The sequence below is a fragment of the Mustela lutreola genome, chromosome 11 (assembly GCF_030435805.1).
Source record: "Mustela lutreola isolate mMusLut2 chromosome 11, mMusLut2.pri, whole genome shotgun sequence".
Taxonomy (NCBI): Eukaryota; Metazoa; Chordata; class Mammalia; order Carnivora; family Mustelidae; genus Mustela; species Mustela lutreola.
In genome coordinates, this window is record NC_081300.1 from 47,101,064 (window position 1) to 47,116,974 (window position 15,911).

Below are 15,911 nucleotides of genomic sequence, written 5' to 3' on the forward strand. Positions count from 1 at the left end.
AAACTTTTCAGAAATTCTTAGTTGTAAATATTGCATAAGCTCTAAATGAGAAAATTTGTAATTGTAATGAGAAAATTTGTAAATTCCCTAACTATTCCAACAGGAAACCAAAAGCGATGGATACTGTAGAAGAATGAAGGAAAGGAGAAATACAGGAAAGGAAAATTAAATAGCATTAAATTCCTCATTGATCTTAGTTTCTATTCATAGAGTAATTCAGAGTTTTAAAAAGCAAAGCAAAACAAAACAACCAGCATCTGAGGGTTTTGAAGGGGCAGGGGGGTGGGAGGTTGGGGGAACCAGGTGGTGGGTATCAGTGAGGGCACGGATTGCATGGAGCACTGGGTGTGGTGCAAAAACAATGAATACTGTTATGCTGAAAAGAAATAAAAAATTTTAAAAAACAAAACAACAACAACAAAAAACAACAACCAGCACTGGTCAAATATCAACCACACACACACTATTGGAATTATTTAATCCAATTCATTTTTATTCTCTATAAATGTTTTTAAAGAACCTTGTCTCTTACGCTAAAATATAGACGAATCCCACTTGGAATACCACTGCTTATAAAAAAAATCTCTAGAGATACACACTAATTTTCTTTAACCCCTTCTTTGTCTGATTTGGTGACCAAATTAACAGTAAACTGTGACTGATACATATACTTATCAGTTAAAATCCAATCTTACCCCAAGCCCTATCCATAGTCTGGAGAAAGAGAATCCTGGAGTCAGTTTTGGGGACAGTTCACCTTTTGGGAGGACTCACTGAGACTGTTTTGGCTAAGTATATGCCTCACCCTGCCACAAAGCAATTTCTGCTGGCTACATACCTGCACCGAGGTCATCTGAGCATATCCTCTCCAACTAAATTCAGGGAACTCCAGGGGATCAAATCCAAACCTAAGTTCTCTTCCATTAGGTGTGGTACCATCTTCAATCTCATACTTCATATGATGTAAATCCGGGAAATAGTAGTTGTTCTCAGGGCTTTTGCAAATAAAACATGGATACAGCAAGTTAAGTTCACCAATAATCCAAATATTCTTTAATCTCAATAGCTACTGCTAAAAACTCCTACCAAATCGACAGAATACAATAAATGAAAAGAAATAAAAGAGAAATCCCCCTGCTTTTTCTTTAAATTATTGCTTTCATTCATGAAAGCACTCATAAAACACACCCAACACCTATCAGTCTAAGCAATAAAATGAGAAACTCACTTAGCACAACCCATAATGGTGGCAACCTTTAATATGTTCTAAATGGTTGCCAACAACTTACCAAAATCAAATTAGGTTATTTATTATAAATCCATCCATCCATCCATTCATTCATTTATGGACTCATATTCACTCATTACACAAATATTAATAAATGTATATGAGCCAGGCACTGTTGCTTAGTACCATTTATGCAATAGTGAATATGACATAAAATATTTTATATGCTAAGTTTATAAGTTAGATACATTTATGTATATATATTTAATATATTCAAATATATTATACATATTTATTTTTATATTTAATATATTCAAATATAATATATGATATGATATATTTAAATATATTAAATATATAAGATGTATATTTAATAATATAGTTTATTAAAATATCAATTTAATATTTAAAATATATTAAATGCTATTTAATATTATATTCTATATTTATATATAATATAAATAATACTTAATATATTAAATATATAAAAATGTAACCTGTAGACTTGTAAAAATATATTTATATATAAATATATGTATAATATATTTAATATATTAAATATATATAAAACTATATATATACAGTTTAATCATTATGATGACCTTTTTATGTCTTGAATTTTCTTAAACCATAGGTCTAGATATGGATTCTTTTCAAGAGTCCAATAATGGCAATCCCAGAGAATGATCAGGAACATTACACTGTTTAAGTGACATGTTACAATCAAATAATTTGAAGTTCTTCAAAATGACATATTTTGACAATCCAGTAACAAACTAACAGCAGTTAGTGGATTTAAAGCCATAAAGATCATTTAGTCAAAAGAAATAAAAGGTCATGGCCCTACATTACAAGCAGAATTACAAATGCTTACAATTTCTCTGGAAGTGATATACAAAGGTCCTTAAAAATGTTCTTACCCATTGACCCAGTAATTCTACTTCCAGGAATGCATTCGAAAGAACAATTTTATATATAGTGTCAAAAAATTTAACATAAAAGAACATTTATAATAGTGAAAACTTAGAAACAATGTAAATGTACAATTACGAAATAATTTAAAAATTATGAAATACTATGTAACCATTAATATTTCTGAAGACTAATAATAATGGAAAATGTCTGTAGTAGCATGTGAAGTGAAGAAAGGGATACAAATTTTATGAAGCAAATATACTAATTTGTATTCATAGAAAAAGCCTAGAAAAAAATATACAAAACATTATTAAAAGGAGTTATTTCTGGGTGGTGGAGTAGGTAGGTCTTTTTTTCCTTTTATTTTTAGGTACTTACTAAAACTTTACAATGAACATATATTTATTACTACAAAAATTATTTGGAAAAAAGTGAAAGTGAATGCCTTCTAAACTTGTAAGAAAAATAAACAATGTTCAGATAATATAAAAAACAAATATTTGGCAGGAATTTAGTACAAAAAGACAAAAGGTTTACCAACCCAGAGAAAAGCCAGTATGGCATCTTTGATGCTGGCTTGCTATCCTTATAACCTAGTTACAACTAACCACTAAATCAAAGGACATGTCCTAAATTTCATATGTACGTATTGGCTGTAATGTAAAAAAATCAGTATTTCTGCCTCGGGGGTGGGTAATTTAATTCTTATTCGATTGCATTATTTTTACCTGAAAAATAGCCAATTGCCTACATTGGTGGAAGGAAACTTAGCTGGTTAAGTGGGGGAAAGCTCACTTTATCAACAGGGAGGTGGAAAAAAGATAAAACATGGGTGGAAAATGTTTCTGAACCTATTTACAAAATTCCTCTGCTCCGTCATGTGCCTTGTCAGTCTGCAGGGAAACATCCCACAGATGTGTCCTCCTCCACAGACCCTTTATTATGCGACCCAGCAGTGACTGCCATTTAGAAATGACTGAAGAAGCTCAGCTGGATTGCTCTGACTTTTAGGATTCAAATGCTGAAAACATCAAGGGAAAGGAGAGAAATGCTGTACTAACGAAATACAGAAAATTTACTTTAACTACAGATTTCTTCATTATTCTATTGATAATGCAGAAGTAGTGAAGACACTTGCAACTTAGAAGTTGCATTTCACAGTTTCCAGTGTATGATTAAATGCCAGAATATTAAAAATTGGTTTTTTCTTTCAAGAGAAAATTATGAGGGCTCAGGGTTTCCAAAAAAGCCTATACTGATCTAGCAGACATATTCAGGACATTCTAGCCTAAAACAGCAGAATACACAATCTTTTCAAGTGCACATAAAACAGTCTCCAGAACAGATCACATATCAGGCCACAACACAAGCCTCAACAAATTCAAAAAGATTGAAGCCATACCATGCACCTTTTCTGACCACAGCACTATGAAACTAGAGAGCAACCACAAGAAAAAATCTGGAAAGAACACAAATACAAGGAGGTTAAATAGCATGCTATTAAACAATGAATGGGTCATTTAAGAAATCAAAGAAGAACTAAAATATTACATGGAGACAAAAGAAAATAAAAACACGAAGTTCCAAAATCTTTGGGATCCAGCAAAAGCTGTTCTAGGAAGGAAGCTTACAGCAACACAGGCCTACCTCAAGAGGCAAGAAAAATCTCCAATAAACAACCTAATGTTACACCTAAAGAAGCTAGAAAAAGGAGAACAAACAAAACCCAAACCCAGCACAAGGAAGGAAATAATGAAGATCGAACAGAAATAAATGAAATAGAAACAAAAATACCAATAGGACAGATCAACGAAACCAGGAGCTGGTTCTTTGAAAAGGGCAATGAAACTGATCAACCTTAAACAGAATCATTGGAGAGAGAGACGGAGTCAAATAAAAAAATCAGAAATCAAAGAGGAGTAAAAAGAGGAGAAAAACAACCAACACCACTGAAATACAAAGGATTATATGAGAATATTGTGAAAAATCATATGCCAAAAAACTGGACAACCTAGAAGAAATGGATACATTCCTAGAAACATATTCTATTTCTTCCTGTTTTAAGAGGTTTCTTAAAACAGAATCAGGAAGAAATAGAAAATTTGAACAGACTGATTACCAGCAATGAAATTGAATCAGTAATCAAAGTAAACTCCCAACAAAGAAAAGTCCAGGACCAGAGGAATTCACAGATGAAGTCTACCAAACATTTAAAGAAGAGTTAATACCTATTCTCAAACCATTCCAAAAAATGAAAGAGGAAGGAAAGCTTTCAAATTCATTTTATGAATTCAGCATTACCCTGATACCAAAACCAGGTAAAGAAACTAGACACACACACACACACACGGATATAACCACAAGCCAAGATCTCTGATGAACACTGATGCAAAAATCCTAGTAAAATTTTGCTAATAAAATATTAGCAAACAAAATCCGACAACACATTAAAACAGCCATTCAGCACAATCAAGTGGGATTTATTCCTGGGATGCAAAGGTGGTTCAATATTTGCAAATCAATCAATGTGATGTATCACATCAATAACAGAAAGGATAAAAACCATATCATCATTTCAACAGATGCAGAAAAAATATCTGACAAAGTAGGACATTCACTTCCTAAAATAAAAAATTTTAACAGAGCAGGTTTATAGGGAACATACCTCAACATAATAAAGGCCTCATATGAAAAACCCACAGCAAACATCATACTCAATGGAGAAAAACACTTTCTCCATAAGCTCAGGAACAAGACAAGGATGTCTACTCTTACTAGCTTTATTCAACATAGTACTGGAAGTTCTAGCTACAGCAATCAGACAACAAAATGGACTAAAAGGCATCCAAATTTGTAAGGAAGAGGTAAAAACTTTCACTATTTGCAGATGACATGGTACTATATATAGGAACCCAAAAAAACTTCACCCAAAACTACTAGAACTAATAAATGAATTTGGTAAAGTTGCATTGCATTTCTATACACTAATAATGAAGTAGCAGAAACAGAAATTAAGAAAACAGTCCCATTTGTAATTATACCAAAAATAATAAAGTATGTAGGAATAACCTTAACCAAAGAGATAAAGACCTACTCTGAAAACTAGAAAACATTGATGAAAGAAACTCAAGAGGACACTGAGAAATGGAAGACATTCCATGCCCATGGATTGAAAAAACAAATACTATTAAAATGTCCATATTACCCAAAGCAACCAACACATTTAAGGCAATCCCTATCAAAATACCAACAGTATTTTTCACAAAACAAAAACAAATAATCCTAAAATGTGTATGGAACCACAAAAGACCCTAAATTGCCAAAGTAATCCTGAAAAAGAACAAAACTGGAGGTATCACGATCCGAGATTTCAACATACACTACAGAGCTGTAGTCATCAAAAACACTGGTACTGGCACAAAAACAGACACATAGATCAACAGAACATAATAGAGGGTCCAGAAGTAAACCCGCAATTATGTGGTCAATTAGTCTTTAACAAAGGAGGCAAGAATATGCAATGGGGAAAAGTTCTCTAACGGTGTTGGGGAAACAGGACACCTACATGCAAAAGAATGAAACTGGACCACTTTCTTACACCATATACAAAATAAACTCAAAATGGATTAAGGGCCTAAATGTGAGACCTGAAAACATCAAATTCCTTGAAGAGGGCACAGGCAGTAATTTCTCTGACATTGGCCATAGCAATTTGTCTAGACATGTCTCCTGAGGCAAGGGAAACAAAAGCCAAAATAAACTACTGGGACTACATCAAAATAAAAAGCTTCTGCAAGGCAGGGGAAGCAATCAACAAAACTAAAATTCAACCTGTGGAATGGGAGAAGATATTGGAAAATGATGTATCTTATCAACGGCTAGCATCCAAAATTTATAAATAACTTATACAACTCCACACCAAAAAAACACATAATCCAATTTAAAAATAGGAAGAAGAGATGAACAGATATTCCTCCAAAGAAGTCCTGCAGGCAGCCAACAGACACATGAAAAGATGCTCAACATCACTCATCACCAGGAAAATGCAAATCAAAACCACAGCGAGAAGCACACCTGTTAGAATGGCTAAAATCAGCAACATAAGAAGCAACAGGTGTTGGCCAGGATGTGGAGAAAAAGGAACCTTCTGGCACTGTTGGTGGGAAAACTGGAGCTGCCACTATGGAAAACAGTATGGAGGTTCCTTGAAAAATTCAAAATAGAATTACCATATAAGGCAGTAATTCCAATTCTGGCTATTTATCCCCAAAATAAGAAAATATTAACCAAACTGTGGAAAGAACCAAGATGCCCTTCAACGGACGAATGGATAAGGAAGATGTGGTCCATATACACTATGGAGTATTATGCCTCCATCAGAAAGGATGAATACCCAACTTTTGTAGCAACATGGACGGGACTGGAAGAGATTATGCTGAGTGAAGTAAGTCAAGCAGAGAGAGTCAATTATCACATGGTTTCACTTATTTGTAGAGCATAACAAAAAACATGGAGGACATGGGGAGTTAGAGAGAAGAGGGTTGGGGTAAATTGGAAGGGGTGGTGAATCATGAGAGACTATGGACTCTGAAAAACAATCTGAGGGGTTTGAAGTGGCGGGGGGAGGGGGTGGGAGGTTGGGGTACCAGGTGATGGGTATTACAGAGGGCATGGATTACATGGAGCACTGGGTGTGGTGAAAAAATAATGATACTATTATGCTGAAAATAAATAAAAGAAAAAAAAAGAAAATATTAACCTGAAAAGACACATGCACCCCTAAGTTTATAGCAGCATTATTTATAATGGAGAAGTGATGGAAGCAGCCCAAGTGCCCATCGATAGATGAACACATAAAAATGTGGTATGTGGGGGCGCCTGAGTGGCTCAGTGGTTAAGCCGCTGCCTTCGGCTCAGGTCATGATCTCAGGGTCCTGGGATCGAGTCCCGCATTGGGCTCTCTGCTCAGCGGGGAGCCTGCTTCCTCCTCTCTCTCTCTCTCTGCCTGCCTCTCTGCCTACTTGTGATTTCTCTCTGTCAAATAAATAAATAAAATCTTTAAAAAAAAAATGTGGTATGTGTATATGTATATGGTCAATATTATTCAGCCATTAAAAAAAACGAATGAAATCTTGCCATTTGCTACAACATGGACAGATCTGGAGGATAAGATACAACACTAAGTGAAATCAGTCAGAAAAAGATAAATACTGTATGATTTTATATATATGTGGAATTTAAAAAACAAAACCAATAAACAAAGGAAAAAGAGACAAACTAAAAAACAAACAAACAAACAAACAACCCCCCCCAAACAACAGACTCTTAACTACAGAGAAGAAACTGGTGGTGATCAGAGGGGAGATGCGTGGGGGATGGGTAAAACAGGTGAAAAAGATGAAGAGTAATGTATAAGATTGTTCGATCACTGTATTTTACATCTGAAACTCATGTAACATTGTATGTTAATTATACTGGAATTGAAATGTTTTTTGAAATCTAGAAATTGTTAAATATGACAGGACACGGAGACAGGAAGCGGCTGTCCCTGTGACAGCTCCTCTGGGAGCTCGGTCTCCACTTGCTCCCCTGCTCCTACAGTTCATTTTAATTAGCTTCTGCAGGAGATAAGGGACTTCATCCTGCTTCTAGAGCTTTCTTCGCCCTCCCTCCCCCCGCACCCAGTGTAACGCACGCGGCCCCTCCATGCCTTCAGTCACAGGTCCCAAGGGAGAAGCTGAGCCTGAAACAACTGGGCCCGGGAGCCTGCCCATTCGCCAGGCCCATCCCAGCTGTGAATTTCACACAGAGGTTCGGCCACGGGAACACCCTCAAGTGTCCGGCTCTAGTCCTGTCCACCTGGCTTTTCGTACCTGTAGGAACTTTCCAGGGAGGCGGATGTCTTTAGGGCAACTTTACCTCCTGCTTTAACTGGGCCCACTGACCCGTGTCCAGATCCCCCAGGACAGTACATCCTCCTCTGCCCTCTCGTCTCCTCACCAGAACCGTCGGCACAGCCAGGACTCTGTGAGTCTTCCAGCCCAGCAGTATGGGAGGGGCCTGCCCTGGAGACTCACCGCTGGCAAGCCGTCCCCACGACATGCTCTCGGCACCGGCATCCTCCCGAGGGCCCACTGCACAGGGGGCTGATGGCTCCACCAACGTCACACCGACACCCTGAACGTCAGAGAACAACGGCAGTGACCCATCAAAGCATCTCCATGTAGAAATGGAGATGCAGAAACCAGGAAAGATGGGGCTGCTTCTTACTCCTGCCACATCTCATAGCCTGCGGATGTTAGAAATATGTAGGGACCTCCCAGAGTGACATGGGAGGTGCCCCCCCCAAGGCCCACGTGTGAGCTGGAGGTGCTCTTGGAGGTCAGCCCCAACACTGCTGTCCAGCACAAGGGGCCAGGAGCCCAGGAGCGAACCACAATTTAGCAGGTGGCGCTCTCGTAACCAACATCTGCTACCGAGAGTCTGTGGGGAGGAGGCAACAGCAGCCTTGTGGGGCCACACGCCTGCAGGTGTATTTAACACAGCGTTAGCTCTAAGATCTGGTGTGAGCTGATCTGATAATACAAAATACATCTTCCACATGACTGTCTTGATGTTATTTACGAAATAAACAGATGCCTCCCCCTCCATCCCAATGATGTTTTCTCTAAACCAACCATGTGCTGGGAGAAGAGAAATAGAAGCAGCCCCAACTACAGTTTATTATTCATCTCAACTGAGTATTTGGCCAAACTCCCTGGAACAGAATTTTTTAGTCGCATCCCATCAGGAAGACTGCATGAAGACAAGGGAACTCAGAAGAGAGGTTCTCCTGCCAGTCTTTGCCCATCAACACTGACCTTCCTCAGGACCCACTGGAACTATTCACCTTGACACCCAAAGTAATTGCTCCTTTCCAAAGCAAAATATCCATCTTCACACGTGTCGCAGGAATCGCCGCTGACGTGGGACTTGCAGTGACAGTCACCATCTCGCTGCGGAATAAGCCGGATGACAAAGTTTGGTAAGATCGTACAATTTGCTAGTCTTCAAGATTTAAAACTGACTAACATGAAGCAGTTAGCGAGGGTCTGAAAATGTCCAGGGAGGTTAGCACGCCCCCTACAATCACAGAGGCACTAACCCCCTCCCACAGATACCCCAATATCTTCTGCTCCAACATCGCACTGGTTTAGGGACAATGGGCTGTGTTACCTGTCCACACTCTCCAATTCCACTCACTGTTCCCGCCACGTGGCACTGGCATTCTGTGAAGAGAAGAGAGCATCCTTGGACCAAGGCTGCTGGAAATGTGACACAGCAGCCATGTGGCATGTGTGGTCCCTGTCAGGCAAACCTCACCAGAATTCCAGTTTGCCACTGAAGCTTAAAATGGGACAATTTTCTGGGATCAGCAGAACCACCTGATCAACAGCACCCACGTATAAGGAGTAATGGCTACTTAATGTCCACTCTAAGACAAAGGTTGCAACAGCTTGGGATTTTTAAATGATTCTAATGTCCAGGTCATTACTGATATGCTTACATGAAAACATACTCGAGGGGCACCTGGGACACTCAGTTGGTTAATCGTCAGCTTTCAGCTCAGGTCATGATCCCGGGGTCCTGGGATCAAGCCCCACATCGAGCCCCACGTCAGGCTCCCTGCTCAGTAGGGAGTCTGGTTCTACTTCTCCCTCTGCCCCTCCCCTCTGCTCGTGCACTCGCACTCTCTGAAATAAATAAAATCTTAGGAAAGAAAAGAAAGAAAGAAAGAAGGAAAGAAAAACATTCTACTTAAGGACATATCCACTCCACTTAGCCACCTTTAGCTTGGTGATTTGAAGTTCCTGTCCTGGCTTCAATCTAAGCATAAAATGAAAATAAAACCAAACCCAAAAGGGGGGTATAAAAAAGAAGGCAGTATAAACCACTTATCAAGTAGCTGCCTTTGCAAACACCAAAATACATATGGAAATGGGATATAAATCCCTTGCTGAGATTTTCAAAACAACAGAAGTTCTGCCAAAAGCAGGGCAAAAAAACATCAAAACATTTACACAAAATTTCAGACAAATTGAACTTATTAAATAAATAGCTCTTCCATGGGTTAGTCACTGAAATAGGGAAAATTAAGAGGAATTTGCAATATCATAAATTATTATGTGTAAAAACTTCACCTGAACATCCATTGGGGTTTTCTTTGGCCAGATTCCAATATAATGGTTTGCAGATGCTACAAGAAGGACTTTCCACATGAGCCTTGCACTGGCAATGTCCCTTTGAAAGAAAAGCAAACTAACACTTGACATCTCAAAATTAAGACATGTTTTCAAACATACGTTCTGAACAAAGCTTGTCACAGAATTATATTTTGGGTAAGTAAGTAAGTATAACCAGAGGGGGAAAAAGTACTGTGTTGATTTCAACAGACAGCGCAAGGCTTTTGTTTTATTCTTCACTTATTTTTTTCTACACAAAGTCCAAATTTGTGGTTAAAACAAAATGGGACATTTTCATTTTTCATTTCTGATGTTTCAGAAAAAGAAACATTTAAAAATCACTTTCATTGTTAACACTGTCTTATCTGTTGATTCTGGGACAGCATGAACTACTCCTTTAAGTGGAAAGGTATTTGAATATTTAACATGTTGATGATCAGTAGACAGTGTGTTTATCTGAAAGTACTTTTGTAAGATGCAAGGGTCACTCTCTCATTGTTAGGATGCAGAACCTCTCTCCCTCTATCCCTTGAATGCCTGGAGGTGCACCACCTCCCGGCTTGGAAGCTAAGAAGACACATCATTTCTAATGGACTTAGAAACCTCATCAGAATACCATGGTATTCACAATATCACATATGCACTCTGAATAAGAACAATGACCTCTTTCACAATTTGGCTTTGGGTCTTATTTGAATTTACTTTTAATTCTGGGATGCTCCCCAGTGCGTCGTTAGTCTCTAATACGTACCCAAATACATCAGTTAGAATTGTATCCCTGGGGCACCTAGTGGGTTAATTAAGCCTCTGCCTTTGGCTCAGGTCATGGTCTCAGAGTCCTGGGATCAAGGTCCACATCAGGCTCTCTGCTCAGTGGGAAGCCGGCTTCCCCCCAAACTCTCTCTCTGCCTGCCTCTCTGCCTACCTGTGATCTCTCTCTCTCTGCAAATTTTTTTAAAAATTTAAATTAAAAAAAAAAAAAAGAATTGTATCCCTTTTATAATCCTCTACTTACCAACTTGGAGTCCAGGGTACCGTCTGGGTCACAACGACCTGTGAAGTCTGAACATGATTTAGAAATATTTTAAATGCCTGCTGTTTTTATGTCTGTCTCTTGGTTTGTTTTGAAGTTTCACATTTTAAAAAGTTTTATTTGTTTTGAAAAACTATGCACCTACATTTGTATTTCTTGATAGATGGGTGGCAAGGATTTTGCGTATAATTCAGAAAAAGGCACACCCTGAATAACCTTTAGGGTCTTTCATCCCCAAATCAGCCCCTTTGGCCACTTAACTCCATCCCCTGCCTACTGCTATGAAGTTCATTTTGGACTGATGGTGGAGATGGGGGAAAGGACCCGCCAGGATTTTGAACGTCTTTAGGACTGTCCAGAAGAGGGCAATATTATACCAAGAAACTTTTTAATCGCCCAGTGACTAGAAGCTACAGGATTCGGGAAGCACGATTTTTTTAGTCAACCAAGACTTAATTCCTTAATTATCACAACCCTCTTGTTCCCCACCTGTTCTACAATTATTTCTACAATGAATGAGTTTGTTCTCCTGCCTTCGTCAATATGGTATTACAAGCCCAAGAGAATCTCTCTTCAATACGGTGGGATCCTGCAATGTCTCAGCATTCCCATTCTAACAGCAGTATGACGGTTAGAAAGGCAGAGGGTTTGGGTAAGCCTGCCCGAGCCTGGTTTTTCCAATAATTTAAATAACCTCATAATAGGATCTTGTTTTCTTGTAAGTTATTGTGTAGACCTTTTGCCTTTGTCGCCTCTGTTTTCAGCTTGTCCCTTGATGATTGCCTGTGTCTCTCCTTCTCTGCTTGCATGTTCCCTCACATTCTTTCTTCTGTAAGAGTGAACACATCCTTCTGCCTCTATACTGTTTCTCAACCTGGCCATGCCCGGCCTCTGGCTCCTGCCCAGGCTGACCACTGTGGCCATCTGGCTCTGGAGGAATTATGGTGGCTGTCCCAGCCCTCTGCCCAGAAGCCACCATGCTTCCTTCCTCTCCTGAGCCCCTGGAGGTGAGCAGACACACCCGGGACAGCCCTGCACCCTGGAGACCTTTGAGCCTTCTCGAAAGCCAACTGCCCCTCTGAACACTGGCTACAATTTCTACCAGCAAGAAAACCCAGTGTCTTGAGGATTCTGGTGAGTCAGATTCTGGGCAATCAGGTAGGTGCTATGGCCCTGTCTTCAGACAGCTGGGAATGCAGATCTCAGAGCGCTCCCAAGAGCAGGAAGGAGTCAGAGAAAATCAAAACCTCCAAGCAGAAAGTCCACTGCAGCCTTCCTCAAATACCTCTTCTCAACAGGGAAAGGGGCCCCTAGAGCTGCTGCCAGAAACCCTTGCCACTGGAGGCTACAAGGCCCCAGGAGCGTGGGGAGATGGGCAGCTTATTTCTGGGCCTCCTGCCACAGAGCATGGGAGAGTCTCAGAGTCTCTCACCATCTGGGGGGCGATGAGGGGATAAGTAGTGAGGATGGCCCAAGACAGTGACAGTGTTTCTCCCAGATTGACTCGAGGTCACCCCCCCTCCCCTGGCACCTGTGCTGTGGGAGAACAATGCCCCCAGGATGCCAAGGGCAGCGAGGAGAAAGGGCCAGAAACACAGCATAGGTCCCGCTCTGCCCGCTAGCAAGGAGACCTGCTCGAGTCACCCCTCAGGAGATTACAGAGCAGTCAGCATCCGTGCTGTGAGCCTGGAACCAGAGAGAAGCCAGGACGCCTTGGGAAGAAGGAAGGGGTCAAGGAACACTTGGTGTAGCTCCAAGGGGTCCCCTTGACCACACTGTTATACATAGGAATTGACATGCAAATCAAGAAATATAAATTTATAACAGACTTAATTTAAATAATTTAAAATTTTAAAATTATTTAATTTAAAATAATTATTTATTTAATATATTTAATTTAAATAATTTAAAATATATTTTTAAGAATGAATCATTTCTGATTTCCTTTGAGGGCACGTTGTCTGATATATGCATGTGGACCATATAAGCAATGGACTTGAACTGGAGAGGAACCAGGCCAATGAGGCTCAAGTGTGTCCAGGCGACGAGTGGTGGGTCATCTGGGCTTGTCTGGGAGTCTGGGTGCACACATTTCAGAGAGGGGACCGCCCTTTGGCATTCCGACGTCTTCCCTACCTTGGCAGTGAGGGAAATCATAGGCTCCTGAGAGACACCTGTCACATCGCTGTCCTGTAACCCCTGGAAGGCATTCACACTGTCCCGTCACCGGGTTGCAGGGCGTCTGGTAGGAGCCAAGGACCGAACACTGGCAGGCTGGAGAAAAAGACATCAATCAGACCCAGGGCAGCAGGGTGTGGGGCCTGGATGGAGCCCAGAGGTGGGCCAGGGAGACCCAAATGCAAATTCCCGCTATGTGGGGGTGGAGGTAATTAGGAAAAACACGCATTTGCTGACCTTGGAGAGCTCTAAATCCAGGAACAGGGCCAGGGAGCTACCGACACAGTACAAAGCACCTCCCCCACCCTCACACCCACCACTGCCAAGAAACGGTAAGAGAAATGAAGACACGTGCCCAGTACTACTCAGCCCGCTCTTGGCAGACAGCAGGCCAAGGACTCCGATCTCCTACTGCCTTCTGGCTCAGCGTTCTTCCACAGCCCCTTGTTCCCCCTGGGCCTGTCTGCGGAGATTATGGTCCTGCCAAGGGGCACATTACTGAGGAAACATTCTTGGGCTCTGGGAGGGTTACTTTTTATAATGCCAACTCAGCTACACTATGAAGCTCAGATGTTTGGCCAGCAGCAATCTAGGTATTGCTGGGAAGGTTGGTTTTTTTAAAGATATAACTAATATTTCAATCAGTTGACGTTGAGTACAGCCGGCAACCTTCCACAGTGAGGGGAAGACCTCATCTAATCAGTTGAAAGCCTTAAGAGAAAGACAGAGGGTCCGGAGGAAGAAGGAACCCTGCCCATGGGATCTCAGGTGCCACAACAATTCTTCCCTGGGTCTCCAGCCCACCAGCCTACCCTGCGGATTTTAGACTCGCCAGCCCCCACAATCATGAAAGCCAATTCCTTAAAATAAATCTCTCTCCATATATACACACACACCTACATCCTACTGGTTCTGTTTCTCTGGAGAGCCCTGATTAACATAAGCTCTTTCTGCTATTTCTGTCTTAAAGGATAGCAAATACAAAAAAAAAAAAAAAACCAACCAACCAAACAAAAAAAACCACTGGCAGGCAGCTAGGGCCGCCCAGCGGAGGCAGTTCCAACCAGCGTAATGTGGGGGACATGGCCCCTGACTCCTAGGGGCATAGAGGATGTCCAGGGAGCCTCAGGAAACAGTTACCCTCCAGAGAGGAAAACAAAGACCCAGCCTTAAGGGCACATACGTTGTTTTAAAGCACGGATTACTCCATCTGGCATCACACAAATCACTTCAACCCAACTAGCAGTGACAGCTGCCCGATTCCTAACCCAAACCTCAACACTGGCAACCCCTCCTCCCTCTTGGAAATACTGTAATGTCTTGCAAACACTTTCATGCGACTCTTTGTGTTGGTCCCAGTCCTTTGAAGTTTCTGGAGTATTTTTACCTCTCGTTCCTCCTCGCTTCAGCTTTAACACAGACATTTTTATAAACCCCAAAGAGCATAAACACTAAGGACAGAAGAGCTCCAAAGGGACAAAGAGTGTGTCTGTTGTACTCCTCCGTGTCTTCCAGCATCACAGAGAGCCCCGGTCCCAGTATACGCCAAATAGACACTTGCTCACTGAAAGAATAAGGAGCGACTAGAATCTTCCTTCCGCCCACCCTGTGCAGGTTCTTGGCATGCACTCCCTCACTGAGCCCTGCAGCACTGCCAAGAGACGGGTATTGTATGAGTAACGCCATCCTCTTCTCCAACAGTTAATAAGCCCATCGGGTGGGGTGAGGCCCTACCGACACCACGCACGTCACAAGGTAAATGTTACATATTGCTTCCAGGACGCTGATACTGCCCATGACTTTGGAGCTTTGCCTTCTGTTGGAAACGCAGGCCGGCACCTTCTCCAGCCAGAGCCACAAAGCCAGCAGTCGGTAACACGGCACTTGCTCCTCCCCCACCTCTCAGGTTAACCTGGCCTAGAGCAGAATCGATCTACAGAAGATCCTCGAGGTTCTTCCAACCAACCCCCTCGATGTTCTCCTAGACAAAAACTGAACTCAACGTGAAGGGCCAGTTCAAGACCCATTTGCACTAAACATGCCTTCAGACTTCCCGCTATGCCCAGCCCTAAGGTTTTGTCTCCCCTCTTGGAAAAGCGGGGGTGGGGGTCTTCCAGGACTGTCCCGAGACAGAAACCTTCCCTGCAGCGCCATTGTCATTAGTGGGGGCCATGTGGCCTCTTCTCTTGGCCATTCTGTCTGATTCATGGGACTGTGCTGACAGTTGGAAGGAGGTTAATCTTGCTCTGGTGACCTTTTTCTGGTTTTGTAAGGAAAGACCTGTCGCCACAACCCAAGGACTATAGCAAACTCGAACGGGGACAGTTCCTGGCCC

General features: G+C 41.4%; 1 protein-coding gene across 5 annotated transcripts in view; it reads right to left on the reverse strand.

Moving 5' to 3' along the window:
• LAMA3 (laminin subunit alpha 3) overlaps nt 1–15,911 on the reverse strand; it is a 263,581-nt gene that overhangs the window by 132,346 nt on the left and 115,324 nt on the right. For all 5 annotated transcript variants that reach the window (XR_009346041.1, XR_009346042.1, XM_059140351.1 and 2 more), the window contains 7 exons: nt 13,535–13,672; nt 11,381–11,427; nt 10,324–10,423; nt 9,359–9,411; nt 9,033–9,138; nt 8,221–8,320; nt 839–995 (listed from right to left, as the gene is read on the reverse strand). Coding sequence is in view for 3 of the 5 variants with exons in the window: in XM_059140351.1 (XP_058996334.1) it covers nt 839–995; nt 8,221–8,320; nt 9,033–9,138; nt 9,359–9,411; nt 10,324–10,423; nt 11,381–11,427; nt 13,535–13,672 (701 nt within the window). In the remaining 2 variants the exon portion in view is untranslated. The remainder of the gene's footprint in view (nt 1–838; nt 996–8,220; nt 8,321–9,032; nt 9,139–9,358; nt 9,412–10,323; nt 10,424–11,380; nt 11,428–13,534; nt 13,673–15,911) is intronic.